This window comes from Pogoniulus pusillus, chromosome 36, assembly GCF_015220805.1.
Source record: "Pogoniulus pusillus isolate bPogPus1 chromosome 36, bPogPus1.pri, whole genome shotgun sequence".
Taxonomy (NCBI): Eukaryota; Metazoa; Chordata; class Aves; order Piciformes; family Lybiidae; genus Pogoniulus; species Pogoniulus pusillus.
In genome coordinates this window covers 7,670,585-7,687,967 of record NC_087299.1, presented here as the reverse complement: position 1 = coordinate 7,687,967, position 17,383 = coordinate 7,670,585, and the positions used below count along the sequence as shown (strand labels likewise).

The following is a 17,383-nucleotide window of genomic DNA, read 5'->3' as shown; positions in this document are numbered from 1 at the left end:
CTTCCCAGTCAGGCTTGAAATGGCTTCCTTTGTGTGCTGAGCTGGAGCTTGAGAGGTCCAGCATGGAACTGTAGGCTTACTGTGTTGGAAGAGACCTGGGGGATGAGCCAGTCCAACCTCTAACCTCAACCTCACCACTGAGCTGTGTCCCTCTGCACCACATCTCCCTGGCTCTGACACCCCTCCAGGGGTGGAGACTCCACCACTGCCCTGGGCAGCCTTGGTCAGGCCTTGACAGCCCTTTCAGGGAAGAAATTATTCTTCCTGTCCAACCTAAACCTCCCCTGGTGCAGCCTGAGGCTGTTGAGTGTTCCTAGAGAGAAGAGCCCAACCCCACCTGGCTCCAGCCTCCTCTCAGGGAGCTGCAGGCAGCAATGAGGTCTGCCCTCAGCCTTCTTTTCTCCAGGCTGAACACCCCCAGCTCCCTCAGCTGCTCCTCTCCAGCCTCTTCACCAAGCTTCACTGCCCATCTTTGGCCCCACTCCAGCCCCTCAATGTCCCTCTTGGAGTGAGGGAGCCAAAGCTGAACCCAGCTGAATTTCAGCCTCTTCACCAAGCTTCACTGCCCATCTTTGGCCCCACTCCAGCCCCTCAATGTCCCTCTTGGAGTGAGGGAACCAGAGCTGAATTTCAGCCTCTTCACCAAGCTTCACTGCCCATCTTTGGCCCCCACTCCAGCCCCTCAGTGTCCCTCTTGGAGTGAGGGAGCCAAAGCTGAAGCCAGCACTGGAGGTGTGAGCTCACCAGTGCTGGGCAGAGGGGGATGGATGCTCACTGCCCTGCTCCTTGCTGCCCTATCAGCTCTGGGGCAGAGTGGCTGAGCCGTGGTGTGATGCCTGGGAGGTTATTTTGAGCCTCTCCAGATTCCTGGCAGCTTGATCAGCAGGCCAGGAGCCAGTGCCTTCAAAGCAGGACCTGTGGCATCTGCCCAGAGCCACTGCTGAGCCTTGCTGGAGCGTGGGGATGGAAAGCTCAAAGGTGAAAGGAAACTCTGCCTCCCTCCAAAGTAGCCAAAGAGGTCCTGGGGGGCATTAAGCTGAGTGGGTTCAGCAGACCAAGGGAGGTTCTCCTCCACCTCCACTCTGCCCTGCTGAGACCTCACCTGGAATATTGTGTTCAGTTTTGGGCTCCCCAGTTCAGGAGGGGCAAGGATCTGCTGGAGACAGTCCAAGGGAGGGCTAAAAAGGTGATGAAGGGGCTGGAGCAGTGCCCTGTGAGGAGAGGCTGAGAGCTCTGGGGCATTTTGGGCTGGGGAAGAGAAGACTGAGAGGGGATTTAATCAATGTTTGTAAAGATCTGAGGGCTGGGGGTCCAGAGGGAGGGGACAAACTCTGCTCAGTTGTGGCCTGAGCTAGGACAAGGGGCAGGGGATGCAAACTACAGCACAGGGAGTTCCAGCTCAACAGGAGGAAGAACATTTTGGCTGGAAGGGTCCCAGAGCACTGGCACAGGCTGCCCAGAGAGGTTGTGGAGTGTCCTTCCCTGGAGCCTTTCCAGGTCTGTCTGGATGTGTTGCTGTGTGTCCTGAGCTAGGCTGTGTGGTCCTGCTCTGGCAGGGGGTTTGGACTGGATGATCTCTTTGGGTCCCTTCCAACCCTTGATGTCCTCTGATCCTCTGTTGTCCTTGTGTCTGTGGAAGGTTGAGACAAGCCTGGGCAGGTGAGCTGCAGAGCCAGAGCATGGAGCTAGCAAGGCAGAGCTGCTGTTTGAGGTCTCTGGGTGGATGGTTGTGTGCTTGACCCCAAGACATTGTGGCAAGGCTGCCCCAGGCTCCTGATGAAGCTGGTTCCAAGAGAGCCTTCATTGCACTGGCACTGCACTGTCAGCAGACCAGGGTTAGGTGGAGAAACAGGATGGACACATTCCAGTGCCAATCACTCTCTATGGCAACAACTTCCTCCTCACATCTAGCCTCAACCTGCCCTGTCATATCTTGAGGCTGTGTCCCCTTCTTCTGCTGCTGGCTGCCTGGCAGCAGAGCCCAACCCCACCTGGCTACAGCCTCCCTGCAGGCAGCTGCAGACAGCAATGAGCTCTGCCCTGAGCCTCCTCTGCTGCAGGCTGCACCCCCCCAGCTCCCTCAGCCTCTCCTCACAGGGCTGTGCTCCAGGCCCCTCCCCAGCCTTGCTGCCCTTCTCCAAACACCTTCCAGCACCTCAACATCTCTGTGAGGAGGAAAGGCTGAGGGCCTCTGGGGCTCTTGAGCCTGGAGAGGAGCAGCCTGAGAGAGGATCTGATCAATGTCTGCAGATACCTGAAGGGTAGGTGCCAAGAAGGGCCCAGTCCCTTTCCAGGGGTGCCCAGTGACAGGATGAGGGGCAGTGGGCACAAACCGGAGCCCACAAGTTCCACCTCAGCAGCAAAAGCTTCTCTACTGTGAGGGTGGCAGAGCTCTGGAGCAGGCTGCCCAGAGAGGTTGTAGAGTCTCCTTCTCTGGAGCAAGCCCACCTGGATGCCATCCTGTGCAGCCTGCCCTAGGTGCCCCTGCTTTGGCAGGAGGCTTGGGCTGGATGCTCTCCGGAGGTGCCCTCCAGCCGCCAGCCTCCCGCGGTGGCTGCGCTGACCTCGCTCTCCACTGCTTCCTCCCTCAGGTGGTACCATGGGCACCTCACTGGCAAGGAGGCAGAGAAGCTGCTGACAGAGAAGGGCAAGCCAGGCAGCTTCCTGGTGCGGGAGAGCCAGAGCAAGCCAGGAGACTTCGTGCTGTCAGTGCTGACCAACGAGGACAAGCTGGAGACTGGGGACCGCAAGCCGCACGTCACCCACGTCATGATCCACTACCAGGTGGCAGAGCCATGGAACCATGGAAGCAGTCAGGGCTGGAAGGGACCACAAGGAGCAGCCAGCTCCAACCCCCCTGCCATGCCCAGGGACACCCTAGCCTAGATCAGGCTGGCCACAGCCTCAGCCAGCCTGGCCTTAAACACCTCCAGGCATGAGGCTTCCACCACCTCCCTGGGCAACCCATTCCAGCCTCTCACCGCTCTCCTACTCAACAACTTCCTCTTCACATCCACTCTGACTCTCTCCATTTCCAGCTTTGCTCCATTCCCCCCAGTCCTATCACTCCTTGACAGCTTAAGAAGTCCCTCCCCAGCTTTCTTGTAGCCCCCTTCAGATCCTGAAAGGTCACAGTAAGGTCACCTGGGAGCCTTCTCCTCTCCAGACTGAGCACAGATCACAGAATTAACCAGGTTAGAAAAGACCTCCAGGATCATCAGGTCCAACCTATCATAGAATCAGCCAGGTTGGAAGAGAGCTCCAAGCTCAGCCAGCCCAACCTAGCACCCAGCCCTGCCCAAGCAACCAGACCATGGCACTAAGTGCCCCAGCCAGGCTCCTCTCAAGCATCCCAACTCCCTCAAGGCTCTCCTCATACAGAGCAGTTCCTCTGCTCATCCTTGTGGCCCTTCTCTGGACACCTTCCAGCACTTCCACATCACTCTTACAACAGGGGCTCCAGAAGTCCTGCTGGCCCTGCCCACCCCCGTGGCAGGTGAGTGCCCCAGCTGGCAGCTCTCTGTGTGCCCAAGTCTCACCTGTGCTTTTGTCTCCCTCCCCTGCAGCCAGATGGGAAGTACGACGTGGGGGGAGGAGAGAGGTTTGACACCCTGACAGACCTGGTGGAGCACTACAAGAAGAACCCCATGGTGGAGAAATCTGGAGCTGTGGTTCACCTGAAGCAGGTAATGGCTGCCCTGGCACACAGCTTGGCTTGCCCCAACGCTGGAGGGATGCACAGAGCTCTCCCTGCTCTTTGGGAGCTCCTTCCCCTTTGAACATCCTGCTGGTGCCTTGGCTAGGCTCACGCTGGCCAGACAGGTCCTTGGCCTCAGGAATGGCCTCAGCTCCTGCCACTGCCCCCTCAGGGATTCAGGAGGTGTTTGTTGGAGGGGGAGAAGTGACCTGGTTTGCTGCCACTGATTGCTGTCTCCACCTGCCTGCAGCCCTTCAACGCCACACGCATCAACGCTGCCAACATTGAGAACAGGGTGAAGGAGCTGAACAAGATGGCAGACCACAGTGAGAAGGCCAAGCAAGGCTTCTGGGAAGAGTTTGAGGTATGGGGAATGCTCCATCCCTCTTGGGCCTGGGGGTGAAGCAGAGAGGAGCTGCAGAGGAGGCAGCAGTGCCCAGGTGGGCAGCAGAGCCAATGGCATCCTGGGCTGGCTCAGGAGCAGTGTGGGCAGCAGGACAAGGGAGGTTCTTGTGCCCCTGTGCTCAGCACTGCTCAAGCCACCCCTGGAGTGCTGTGTCCAGTTCTGGGCTCCTCCATTCAAGAGAGATGTTGAGGTGCTGGAAGGTGTTTGGAGAAGGGCAGCAAGGCTGGGGAGGGGCCTGGAGCACAGCCCTGTGAGGAGAGGCTGAGGGATCTGGGGGGGTGCAGCCTGCAGCAGAGGAGGCTCAGGGCAGAGCTCATTGCTGTCTGCAGCTGCCTGCAGGGAGGCTGTAGCCAGGTGGGGTTGGGCTCTGCTGCCAGGCAGTCAAGGGACAGAAGAAGGGGACCCAGGCTCAAGCTGTGCCAGGGCAGGTTGAGGCTGGATGTTGTTAGGAAGTTGTTGTCAGAGAGAGTGATTGGCACTGGAATGGGCTGCCCAGGGAGGTGGTGGAGTGGCTGTGCCTGGAGGTGTTGAAGCCAAGCCTGGCTAGGGCACTGAGTGCCATGGTCTGGTTGGTTGGGCAGGGCTGGGTGCTAGGTTGGGCTGGCTGAGCTTGGAGCTCTCTGCCAACCTGCTTGAGTCTATGGTTCTCTGAAGCACCTCATCTCTGTCATGGTTTCCAGCACTGCTGTTTCTCTTTCTCTGTGTCCAACTCAGTTGCTCCTTGGTCTTTGTTGGTTTCTCATTGCTTTTCCCTCCTGTCCAAGGCTGTTTCTCTTTGCTCAGCCTGGAGCTGGATGCCCTTTGTTCCCCCTGCAGGGATTTGTGCCTTCTTCCCTCCATTAACTCTCTCATCAAGCTGCTCCTTGGCTCCCTTTCCCTTCCTGCCAGCGCTCCCTCTGCTCATCTCAGCGTTACAAAGCCAAGCAGCTAAGAGGCAAGAGAGCCTTTCCTTTGCTACTGACTCTGCTTTGTTCAGAACACTTTGTTCTTTCTTTCTCTGCTCCCCAGATGCTGCAGCAGCAAGAGTGCAAACTCCTCTACCCCAGGAAGGAGGGACAGAGACCAGAGAACAAGGCTAAGAATCGCTACAAGAACATCCTTCCCTGTAAGGAGAGGCTTGGATCCTGGGCTGGGCTTTTCAGCACCCTTGCTGCAGCCTTCTCTGGGGCTGGCTCACCTTGCAGAGCTTTCAGGTCCTAGCTGAGTTGGGAAGAGGTCCTACAGGTCCTACAGTGTCCTGGGCACTGGTCAGAGAAGCATTTTTTGGTTGGATGGGACCTCTCAGACCCAGCCAAACCTCTCAGACCCAGCCCAGCCCAGCCTCTCAGACCCAGCCAAACCTCTCAGACCCAGCCCAACCATTAAGTCACCACTGCTATGTCACCACCCAACCATGTTCCTCAGCACCACCACTCATGATGTCCACTGCTGTTCTCCACCCACTTTCTAACCTGCTCTTGCTCTCTTGCATGGGCAAGTAGTGAAGTGCTCTTCTCTCTTTGTGCTGTGAGTCCAAATGTGCCTCAGAGCTCAAGAGTAGTTTGGGTTTCATGGACCCCCCCAAAGGGAGGAGTGGGGAAGTGTCACTAATGTCCACCCAGGCAGCTGTGGAGTGCTGCTAAGTGCCATCAGGAGAGGGTTTTGCACCCTCTGGGCATGCACTTCACAGCTAGAGCCTTGTGGCTGCCCTGTGCCAGCTGATGCCTGCCCCTCAGGGGTGCTGCCAGCCTGGATTCTCTTCTGGGGTGCTGACCTGCTGGATTCTCCTCTCCCCCAGTCGACACCACGCGGGTGGCACTCCGAGGCGCGGATGAGAGCGTGCCCGGCTCGGACTACATCAATGCCAACTACATCAAGGTACCTGGGCAAGGGAGGGCACCCTGCTGGGGGTGGCTGGCTTCAGCCCAGTGGGTGAGTGCAGTCATGGTGCAGATGTTGAGGGAATGGCTTTTCAGGGCCAGTATCTTTCACTAGCTCCAGCCCCAACCCCCTGGATGCTTCTACTGTAGCCCAAGGGATATCCTTCTCCATGCCCTGTTTGCCCCTAAGAGTATCTCAATCCCTTCCCTTGTCATTGCTGTTCAGGAGGTCCCTGAGGACTGATCCAGGCTCTCTGTCATTGAGCATGGATCTCCAAGCTCAAACTCCAGTTGTCCTCTGTGAGCTAGGAGCTGCTCAAAGCTGTTATTCCCAGCACTGCTGCTCCAGCACTTAAGCCTTTGGAAAGCCTTCAAGGTGGCTCCAGTCCAGCCACATCCACCTGCAACGTCTGCAGCTGCCTGTGGCACAGCAGGGTGGGCTCCAGGAAGGTCCTTGGGGGCAGGCAGAGTATTTGGCTGTAAGAGCTGCTGCTGAGAGGTCTGATGAATAGAGGAGAATCAGCTAGCCCAGAGGAATCACAGGATGGGAGAGAGGGGTTGGAAGGGGGCTCTGGAGATCATAGAATGGTTTAGGTTGGAAGGGACCTCAAAGCTCAGCCAGTTCCAACCTCCCCTACCATAGGCAGGGACAGCTCCCACTAGAACAGGTCATTCAACCTGGCCTTGGACATCTCTTTGATCACATTGGGTGCTTCTGTGCTCCACAACCTCCCTGGGCAGCCTGTGCCAGTGTCTCCCTACCCTCAACCTGTGCCAGTCTCTCACCACCCTCACTGCAAACAACTTCTTCCTGCCACAAGATCAGCTGGTTCAGTCCTGCCTGGCAAAGTGCTGCTAAAGCAATCCCCAGCTCCTCACTCTGGCGTGTTTTCTGCTCCCCTCCCTCTCCTCTGCTCCCCTCCCTCTCCTCTGCTCCCCTCCCTCTCCTCTGCTCCCCTCCCTCTCCTCTGCTCCCCTCCCTCTCCTCTGCTCCCCTCCCTCTCCTCTGCTCCCCTCCCTCTCCTCTGCTCCCCTCCCTCTCCTCTGCTCCCCTCCCTCTCCTCTGCTCCCCTCCCTCTCCTCTGCTCCCCTCCCTCTCCTCTGCTCCCCTCCCTCTCCTCTGCTCCCCTCCCTCTCCTCTGCTCCCCTCCCTCTTCTCCTTCTCAGAGCATCCCTGAAGATGGAAGGAACTCAGAGCACTGCAAGATCTACATAGCCACCCAGGGCTGCCTGCAGACCACAGTGAACGACTTCTGGGCCATGGTGCATCAAGAGAACAGCCACGTCATTGTCATGACAACCAAGGAGGTGGAGCGGGGCAGGGTGAGCCTTGTAGGCTGCTGGAGGAGGGGCAGGTTGAGACTGGAGATGAGCAAGAGATTCTTTGCAGTGAGGGTGGGGAGGCAGCAAAGGCTGCCCAGGGGAGGTTCGTGGATGCCCTCACCATGGCATAAGAGGTGTGGGCAGCTTTGACCCCCCTCTGGCAGAGCAAACACAACAACAACCTACCCCAGCTGGTGCTCCCCCACACCTGAGCAGGGAGGAGAGCAGAAGACTCCATGAGGTCCAGCAGGGACCTCCCTAGGGCAGCCTATGAGTCTGGGAGGCACTCAGATATTATGGTGGCAGCATGAGCGTGGCCTAAGAGACAGATAACACTGTTGAGTTGTGGCTGGTGGCAGTGTGGGGGGGTGAAAAGTCTCTTTGCTGTGCCTCAAAGCATGGTCCTGCAGCCTGGCAGCAGGTGAGGCACCAGCCAACAGTGCTGCCTGCCTGTGTGCACGGTGAGATCCTCGTGGAAGCTGGAGGAGGGAAGATTCAGACTGGAGAGTGGGAGGAAATTCTTTGGAGTGAGGGAGCATCCCCACAGCCTCCCTGGGCAGCCTGTGCCAGTGTCTCCCCACCAGGGTTGGAACTGGATGATCCTTGTGGTCCCTTCCAACCTCAGGCCACTCCAGGGGTGGCCTGAGCAGTGCTGAGCACAGGGGCACAAGAACCTCCCTTGTGCTGCTGCCCACACTGCTCCTGAGCCAGCCCAGGATGCCATTGGCTCTGCTGCCCACCTGGGCACTGCTGCCTCCTCTGCAGCTCCTCTCTCCCAGCACCCCCAGCTCCCTCTCTGCCTGGCTGCTCTCAGCCACTCTGCCCCCAGCCTGCAGTGCTGCTTGGGGTTGTTGTGGCCAAAGTGCAGAACCTGCCCTTGGCCTTGTTCAGTCTCCTCCCCTTGGCCTCTGCCCACCCATCCAGCCTGGCCAGGTCCCTCTGCAGGGCTCTGCTACCCTCCAACGGCTCCACAGCTGCTCCTAGCTTGGTGCCCCCAGCAGGTTTGGTGACATGCCTGGCTCTGTGTGCTGCAGAACAAGTGCTTCAGATACTGGCCCGACCCCAGCTGCACCAAGGACTATGGCTGCATCCGCGTGCGCAGCGTCAGCGAGAGGGAGGCTCAGGGCTACTGCCTGCGGGAGCTGGAGATCCTGAGGACTGACAGGGTGAGTCCTCTGCTGCTTCTCTGTCCTCTGCTTCTGCCCCTGTGCTTGGAGTCATGAAATCAAGCAGGTTGGAAGAGAGCTCCAAGCTCAGCCAGCCCAACCTAGCACCCAGCCCTGCCCAACCAACCACACCATGGCACTAAGTGCCCCAGCCAGGCTTGGCTGCGACACCTCCAGGGATGGAGACTCCACCACCTCCCTGGGCAGCCCATTCCAATGCCAATCACTCTCTCTGACAACAACTTCCTCCTCACAGCCAGCCTGAACCTGCCCTGGCACAGCTTGAGGCTGTGTCCCCTTGTTCTGTTGCTGGCTGCCTGGCAGCAGAACCCAACCTCACCTGGCTACAGCCTCAGCACTGCTCAGGCCACAGTTTGAGTGCTGTGTCCAGTTCTGGGCTCCTGAATTGAAGAGAGCTGTTGAGGTGCTGGAAGGTGTTTGGAGAAGGGCAGCAAGGCTGGGGAGGGGCCTGGAGCACAGCCCTGTGAGGAGAGGCTGAGGGGGCTGGAGGTGTGCAGCCTGCAGCAGAGGAGGCTCAGGGCAGAGCTCATTGCTGCCTTCAGGGAGGCTGTAGCCAGGTGGGGTTGGGCTCTGTTGCCAGGCACCTAAGGGATAGAATAAGGGGACAGAGTCTCAAGCTGTGCCAGGGCAGGTTGAGGCTGGATGTTGTTAGGAAGTTGTTGTCAGAGAGAGTGATTGGCATTGGAATGGGCTGCCCAGGGAGGTGGTGGAGTGGCTGTGCCTGGATGTGTTGCAGCCAAGCCTGGCTGGGGCACTTAGTGCCATGGTCTGGTTGGTTGGGCAGGGCTGGCTGAGCTTGGGGCTGTCTTCCAACCTGCTTGACTCTATGGTTCTATGATGCAAAGGCAGGAAGATGCTTCCTGAAAAGGAGCTTTCTGAGCAGGTCTCTGCTCCCAGCAGGAGGAGCAGCCGAGGCTGGTGAAGCACTACCAGTATTTCAGCTGGCCAGACCATGGGGTGCCCAACGAACCAGGAGGGGTTCTCAGCTTTCTGGACCAAGTGAATCGGGCACAGCGAAGCATTCCAGACACAGGGCCCATCGTAGTGCACTGCAGGTATGGAGCAAGGGGCTGGCAGCAGGCTGGGCAACCAAGAATGGATCTCTTCTCTTGCCCATGAAGCTCCTTTTTGAGTGAGCTGATGGTGGGAAACTGGGACAGCAGCACACATGTGGCAAAATGCAGGGCATCACTGGGGGCACTGCGGGGAAAAGCAGGGCTGGTGGTGCTGCAGTGAGGTGGGCATTGGTCTCTTCCCTCCCTGCTTGCTCCCTGCCCTGCTTTCCCCCTCCCCCCCTGCCCTGCTTGCTCCCTCTCCCCCCTGCCCTGCTTGCTCCCTCTCCCCCCTGCCCTGCTTGCCCCCTCTCCTCCCCTCCCTGCTTGCTCTCTCCTCCCTGGTGTCTAGTGATAGAACAAGAGGCAATGGCCTCAAGCTGCAGCAGGGCAGGTGTAGGTTGGAGATGAGGAGGAATTCTTTCCTGCAAGAGTGCTCAGGCATTGGCACAGGCTGCCCAGGGGGGTGGTGGAGTCTCCATCCCTGGAGCTGTTCAAGAAGCCTGTGGCCATGGCACTGTGGGACAGGGTTTGGTGGGTGCTGGGTGCAGGTTGGGCTTGACCTTGGAGAGCTTTTGCACCCTCAGCAAGCCTGTGGTGCAGCCTCCTGGACTCCCATCTCCTCGGGGTGAGCCTGGGGCTGGGTTTCTCTCAGGGCAGCCGTGTGGCACAGCTGCCCAGGCTGTGCCAGGCACGCAGGGGAGTGTTGGAGCTGAGCTGGGTGACTCTGGGGAATGTTTTCTCTTCCTTTTCCTCTTCCCAGTGCTGGAATTGGCCGCACAGGAACCATCATCGTCATCGACATTCTGGTGGACATTATCCACAGGCAAGGTAAGGGCTGCTCCCTGCCTCCCCCACGGGCAAGGGAGGCTGCTCCCTGCCTCCCCCACGGGCAAGGGAAGGGCTGCTCCCTGCCTCCCCCACGGGCAAGGGAAGGGCTGCTCCCTGCCTCCCCCACGGGCAAGGGAAGGGCTGCTCCCTGCCTCCCCCACGGGCAAGGGAAGGGCTGCTCCCTGCCTCCCCCACGGGCAAGGGAAGGGCTGCTCCCTGCCTCCCCCACGGGCAAGGGAAGGGCCTGGTGGCCAAGAAGGGCAATGGGATCCTGGGGGGCATTCAGCAGAGTGTGTCCAGCAGATCCAGGGAGGTTCTCCTCCCCCTCTGCCCTGCTGAGACCTCATCTTAAGCACTGCCTTCAGTTTTGGGCTCTGCAGTTTCAGAGGGACAGGGACCTGCTGGAGAGTCCAAGGGAGGGCTGTGAGGATGATGAAGGGACTGAAGCACTGCCTGCTGAGGAGAGGCTGAGGGCCCTGGGGCTGCTTAGGCTGGAGAAGAGAAGACTGAGAGGGGATTGAATCAATGTCTATAACCATCTGAGGGCTGGGGGTCAGGAGAGGGGGACAGGCTCTGCTCACTGCTCCCTGGGACAGGACAAGGAGCAGTGGATGGAAGCTGCAGCACAGGAGGCTCCAGCTCAGCACAAGGGGGAACTTGTTGACTTTACAGTCAACAGGTCCCAGAGCCCTGGCACAAGCTGCCCAGAGGGGTGTGGAGCCTTTCCAGGCCTGTCTGGATGTGTTTCTGTGGTCCTGCTCTGGCAGGGAGGTTGGACTGGATGATCTCTTCAGGTCCCTTCCAACCTCTAATATCCTGTGAGCTGTGATTAGGAAGTTCTTGACTCTGGGGGTGATAGAACAGGTTGCTCAGGGAGGTTATGGAAGCCTGGAAGTGTTTAAACCTAGGCTGGATGAGGCTTTGAGCAACCTGCACTGGTAGGAGGTGATGAAGTTGGGGTGCAGATCAAAGGAGGTTTTCCTGTCCCCTTCCTGACTTCCTCTGGGTGGTCTTTAAAAGGTCCTCTCCAATTCAAACCCTTCTATTGATCCCATGGCTGTGTGGCAGCCAGGCAGTGGAAGCTTTTCTCCACCTTGAACTTCACCTTTCTGCTTGCTGAGCAGGTCTGGATTGTGACATTGACATCCCCAAGACCATCCAGATGGTGCGGAGGCAGCGCTCGGGCATGGTGCAGACAGAGGCTCAGTACAAGTTTGTCTACATGGCTGTGCAGCAGTACATTGAGGCTGAGCAGAAGAGGTTGGAAGAAGAACAGGTGAGTCCTGCTCAGCTTGGATCTGGGGAGCTGGTGGAACTGGTGGACAACTTCATCACGAGCCAGCAATGTGCCCTGGTGCCACCTTTGGTGGCTTTCTTGGCCAGCAGGGCACATTGCTGGCTCGTGGTGAAGTTGGGGGGCATGGAGGTGAATGTAGGCAGTAGGTCAGAGGAGGTTTTCCTGCCCTTTCTGTACTGGGGTCCTGTTCTGAGCTTGCTACTGGAAAGAATCCAGTGGAGGCTACAAAGATTCCTCCTCGTCTCTGCTCTGAGCCTGTTCCCTGGAGAGATAGAGTCACAGAATGGTTGAGGTTGGAAGGGAGCCCAAGGATCAGCCAATTCCAGCCCCTATGCCATAGGCAGGGACACCTCTCACTAGAACAGGTCACTCAAAGCCTCATCCAACCAGACCCCAAAAGCCACCTGGGCCTCAAGGATCAGCCAGTTCCAACCCCTTTGCCATAGGCAGGGACACCTCCCACTAGAACAGGTCACTCAAAGCCTCATCCAACCAGATCCCAAAAGCCACCTGGGACAGGACAAACTGAGGGACACAACCACGAGGGGAAGCTTCTTTTCAGCCCTGGAGCAGGCTGCCCAGAGAGGTTGTGGAGTTTGTTTCTCTGGAGAGATCCCAAACCCCACCTGGACGTTGTGATGCTGGGCAAGCTGCTGTGGGTGCTCACTGCAGGGAGGTTGGGGCTGGGTGATCTCCTTCCAAGCCTCCCTGCAGGCATTCTCTGCCTCCCCTGCCACACCAAACACCACTTCCACTCCCCTCTTTTCCCTGGGACTCAAACAACAGAATCATTTTGGTGGGAAGAGACCTTTCAGACCACCAAATCCAGGCACTGTTGGGTCACCAGATAAAAATACTGCCCTGAATAGGTGGAAAGAAGCTCAGACTCTGTTCCACTACTGGGACCTTTCTTCTTGAGTGGGATTCTCATTGCCTTTGCTTTCTCTTGCAGAGGAGCAAAAGGAAGGAACGAGACTACTTGAACATTGGCTACTCCCCCATGGAAAAAGGCAGAGCCAAAGGGCAGCCTCCTTCACCAAGGACCCCCTCTGTGTAAGCTTGGATGTTTTCAGAGCTGTCTCAATGTCTTCTGGATCTCTTCTGAATGGCTTAAGAGCTTCTGCAGCAGTAGAGAGAAGAGCCTGGGCAAAGGCTCCAGGGTTTATCCTTTGCCAACCTGCCTCTCCCATGCCTCAAACCTGGCCAGTTGTTGGCTGCCCTATGGGAATGGCTAAGAATGAAGAGGTGATCCCAGCACAGTGTCAGCAGGGCTGGCAGCAGCCTGTCTTGCTGCTGTGCCACACCTTTGGGAAGAGAGGGGGGAAGAGATCTTAGCTTTGAGCAAGCAGCATTCCATGTCCCTGGCTCTGGGCATCAGCTAGAGAGGAGAAACTGCCACTGAGGGGCTTGTACAGCAGGGTCTGAAGCCAGGTGAGAAGAGAGCAGAGGGAAATGGATGGGCACCCACGTGGAGAGGAGGGAGTGGCATAGGATGTGGTGATAAAATGCCCCAAATGATGATTTTCCCTCTTGCCTCCAAGGAAAGGAGTACCAGAGAGTGGTGGAGAGGCAGTTGTGGAGGAGCTGGGGGCTGGTGAGGGCTGTGAGGTTGAAGGTGGTTGGGGGCTGTGAGGTCGAAGGTGGTTTGGGGCTGTGAGGTTGCAGGTTGGTGAGAGCTGTGAAGGTGAAGATTGTTGGGGGCTGTGATGGTAAAGGTTGCTGGGGGCCATGCAGCTGAGGGCTGTTGAGGGTTGCTGGCAGCTGTGAGACTGAAGGTTGCTGAGGGCTGTGAAGGTGAGGGCTGTTGGGGGCTGTAAAGATGAGGGCTGTGAAGGTGAAGGCTGTTAGGGGCTGTGGAGATGAGGGCTGTTGGGGGCTGTGAAGGTGAAGGCTATGAAGGTGAGGGCTATGTGGGGGCTCTGAAGGTGGGTGCTGGTGGGGGCTGTGAAGGTGAAGGCTCTCTGGGGGCTGTGAAGGCTCTCTGGGGGCTGTGAAGGCTCTCTGGGGGCTGTGAAGGCTCTCTGGGGGCTGTGAAGGCTCTCTGGGGGCTGTGAAGGCTCTCTGGGGGCTGTGAAGGCTCTCTGGGGGCTGTTGTCTCTGTGACCCAGCACAGGTGCCCCAGTGTCAGCCTAGCTGCAGGGCTGGGGAGGGAGGAGGGAAGCTTAGGCAGGCTATTAGCCATTTCCTACTGGCCAGCTGCCTGCGGGCCGAGGTCCAGAGCGGTGAGGCGGTTCCTAACAAGGCTTTGTTCCTTGCCAGAGCTGAGGATGAATCAGCTTCCGTCTACGAGAACCTCAACCTCAAGAGCCCGAAGGCGCCGGGGCTGAGCAGCGCAGGGCGGTAGAGGTGCCGGGGCTGAGCCGCCTGGAGGCTGCGCAGGTAGGGATGCGGCCGGGAGGGACACCACAGCCTGCTTGCATCACCCCTGACACGGCTCCTCTGCGGCTCTCTGTGGCCCTGCCTGCCCTCAGGGAAGGCAGAAACGCTCTTGACAACCAGAGAGTGCCCAGGGCTGGAAAAGACCTCCAAGAGCGAGCCCAAACATCAACCCAGCACCACCATGGCCACTAAACACTGTCCCCAAGTGCCACCTCTTTGTTGAACCCCACCAGAGATGGGGACCCCACCAGCTCCCTGGGCAGCCTGTTCCAGTCCCTGAGCACTCTCTCAGTAAGGAAGCTTTTCCTAATCTCCAGCCTCAACCTCCCCAAAGTTCTTCCCTGAGAGAGTCATTGGACACTGGAATGGGCTGCCCGGGGAGGTGGTGGAGTCGCCGTCCCTGGAGCTGTTCAAGGCAGGACTGGACGTGGCACTTGGTGCCATGGTCTGGCCTTGAGCTCTGTGGTAAAGGGTTGGGCTTGATGATCTGTGAGGTCTCTTCCAACCCTGATGATACTGTGACACTGTGACACTGTGTGACTTGAGGCCATTTCCTCTTGTCCTTACCGCTTGTTCCCTGGGAGAAGAAACCAATCCCCCCCCCGGCTCCAGCCTCCTTTCAGGGAGCTGTAGACAGCAATGAGGTCTCCATCAGCCTCCTTATCTCCAGGCTGAACACCCCCAGCTCCCTCAGCTGCTCCTCCCCAGCCCTCTTCTCCAGACCCTTCCCCAGCTTCACTGCCCTGCTCGGGACTCACTCCAGCCCCTCAGCCTTCGATGGCATTTGGCAGAGCCTGAAGCTGTGGCCAGCTGCTGCTGGGAGAGCAGGGGGCTTGTGGTGATGAGATGTCACCAGGGAAAGCCATTTCCAGTGTCAGCAGTGAGGGGGGATCTGCTTTTTGGGCTGCTGGGAGGAAGCTTGTCAGGCCTGGAGAACAAACTGTGCTGTGTGCAGGAGGCTTCACATGCTGGGAAATCACAGAACGGTTCGGGTTGGAAGGGACCTCCAGAGCTCAACCAGCCCAACCCCCTGCCCTCAGCAGGGACATCCTCTACTAGATCAGCTTGCTCAGAGCCTTCTCCAGCCTGCCCATGCACATCAACAGGGATAGGACTTCCACCTACCTCCCTGGGCAACCTGTTGCAGCATTCCAGCACCTGCACTTTGGCCACAACAACCCCAAGCAGCGCTATAGGCTGGGGACTGAGTGGCTGGAGAGCAGTCAGGAGGAAAGGGACCTGGGGGTGCTGATAGACAGTAAGCTGAAGATGAGCCAGCAGTGTGCCCAGGTGGCCAAGAGAGCCAATGGCATCTTGGCCTGCATCAGGAACAGTGTGGGCAGTAGGACAAGGGAGGTTATTCTGCCCCTGTACTCAGCACTGGTCAGGCCACACCTTGAGTACTGTGTCCAGTTCTGGGCCCCTCAATTCAAGAAGGATGTTGAGGTGCTGGAACATGTCCAGAGAAGGGCAACAAGGCTGGTGAGGGTCCTGGAGCACAAATCCTATGAGGAGAGGTTGAGGGAGCTGGGCCTGTTTAGCCTGGAGAAGAGGAGGCTCAGGGGTGATCTTATTACTGTCTACAACTACCTGAAGGGACATTGTAGCCAGGTGGGGGGTGGCCTCTTCTGCCAGGCAACCAGCAACAGAACAAGGGGACACAGCCTCAAGTTGTGCCAGGGTAGGCAGAGGCTGGATATTAGGAAGAAGTTCTTCACAGAGAGAGTGATTGGCATTGGAATGGGCTGCCCAGGGAGGTGGTGGAGGCACCGTGCCTGGGGGTGTTCAAGAAAAGCCTGGATGAGGCACTTAGTGCCATGGTCTGGTTGACTGGATAGGGCTGGGTGCTAGGTTGGACTGGATGATCTTGGAGGTCTCTTCCAACCTGGTTGATTCTATGATTCGTGGTGCAGAACTTGTAGCTGTGGAACCTTCTCGGTGTGCTTTCCTCCCTGTGATTAACCACTCTGCCCTTCTCCCTTCTTCTGCAGTGCAGGATCTGCAAGGTTTACTTCCACCCTTTCCAAGATCAGCAATTCTGGACAAGTTCCTTTTGTTTTGCCTTCCCCCCCCAAGCACCTTGGACTCAGTGAGGAGGGAAAGCAGCTGACTGGTAGAAGCCAGCAGAAGCCTCACCTAAGAACATGCCTTGACCTAACTTATTCACCAGAAGGATCTCCTCCCATCCTCCTCCCCTTGTCTCAGCAGGTTGATGTTTATGTGGAAGTGCCTCTGGACCTTCATGAGGGTATCAAGGCTCAGTTTTTGGGGTTGGTTGGTTTGTTCTGTAATTTAAGGTCCTTATTTTTTACACACCAGTTGCTCACAGGCTGAGGAGCTTTTCCCACCCTAGGGCTGTTAGTAGACTTGAATGTTTCCATCAGGTCAATCATTTCGAAGCTGGAAGTGGGGTTTTGAGACTAAATCCTTGCCTGTGAGGGGGAAGAAAAAGAGAAGGAGCACTGCCTGGCCTCCTCCAGGTGTTGGCACCTCTTGGTTCTTCTCCTCATGCTTCCTTTTGGCTCTGCCAGTTGGAGATTTCTATGCAACCCTGCTGCTGTGGCACAGCAGCTCCGTGTGCCTGAGAGCCTGCACTGCACTGCACGGGGTGGGGGGGGGTGGGGGGTGGTGTTTGTAGCAGAATCGAGCCAGAGCTGAGCATCTCCACCTTCCTTTCAGGTCTGAAATGCTGAGCTGAGTGAAATTCCCACCCAGCTGCTGGGTGCTGAAGAGCAGGGAAGCAGCTCCCACTGCACTCTGCCTTTAGGCACCCTTAGGAGCAGCTCAGGGTGCTGAGCCCCAGCTGAACTTTCTGAGCTGGGCTCCTCTAAGCTTTTGAGGCAGCTCTGCCATGGCCTTGCTGTGTGACCTCTTTTTGTTGTTGTTCTGCCTCCTGCAGCTCGGTGAGAAGGGCAAATGTTGTGTTTAGGGTGCTGCAGGGAGCGGTTTGGACTTGGCCAGGTGAGGCTGGCACTGCCTGGAGCCTCCCAGCTTGGCTTCTCACTGCCAGTGCTTCCTGCTGCTCCAGCCCTAAAGCCTGCAAGTGGTGCTCCAGCCAAGGAACCTCTTCAGCAAGTGCTGCCTGCTGGGGAGTGCTCAGTGCCAGTGCCTGAAGCTCCACAGCACCCACGGGAGCTGATGCTGAGGTCCTTCTAGAGGTGCCTGGGACCTGCTGCAGGGTTGGGGCATTAGAGGTGCCTGGAGTGCTGGCTCCACGTGTTGACCACAAAAGCACAAGCCCATGCCTTGGCTGTGTCTCCTGGTTGGTCTTCCTCATCCCTCAGGGACAGGAGTAGTGGTTCATTTTTATTGCACTTTTACTACATGTTGAATAAATGTTGGATCTTCTCAA

General features: G+C 57.7%; 1 protein-coding gene across 4 annotated transcripts in view; it reads left to right on the top strand.

Moving 5' to 3' along the window:
- The window catches only part of LOC135190477 (tyrosine-protein phosphatase non-receptor type 11-like), a 46,338-nt gene extending 28,955 nt beyond the window's left edge, over positions 1-17,383 (top strand). For 2 of the 4 annotated variants that reach the window (XM_064171875.1, XM_064171878.1), the window contains exons 4-16: positions 2,592-2,784; positions 3,567-3,686; positions 3,948-4,061; positions 5,112-5,208; positions 5,881-5,960; positions 7,130-7,285; positions 8,320-8,451; positions 9,370-9,527; positions 10,288-10,355; positions 11,480-11,631; positions 12,605-12,705; positions 13,912-14,031; positions 16,023-17,383. In XM_064171875.1, the coding sequence (XP_064027945.1) occupies positions 2,592-2,784; positions 3,567-3,686; positions 3,948-4,061; positions 5,112-5,208; positions 5,881-5,960; positions 7,130-7,285; positions 8,320-8,451; positions 9,370-9,527; positions 10,288-10,355; positions 11,480-11,631; positions 12,605-12,705; positions 13,912-13,996 (1,456 nt within the window). In that variant the 3' untranslated portion in view covers positions 13,997-14,031; positions 16,023-17,383. The remainder of the gene's footprint in view (positions 1-2,591; positions 2,785-3,566; positions 3,687-3,947; positions 4,062-5,111; positions 5,209-5,880; positions 5,961-7,129; positions 7,286-8,319; positions 8,452-9,369; positions 9,528-10,287; positions 10,356-11,479; positions 11,632-12,604; positions 12,706-13,911; positions 14,032-16,022) is intronic. The other 2 variants (XM_064171877.1, XM_064171876.1) reach the window with 2 other exon arrangements.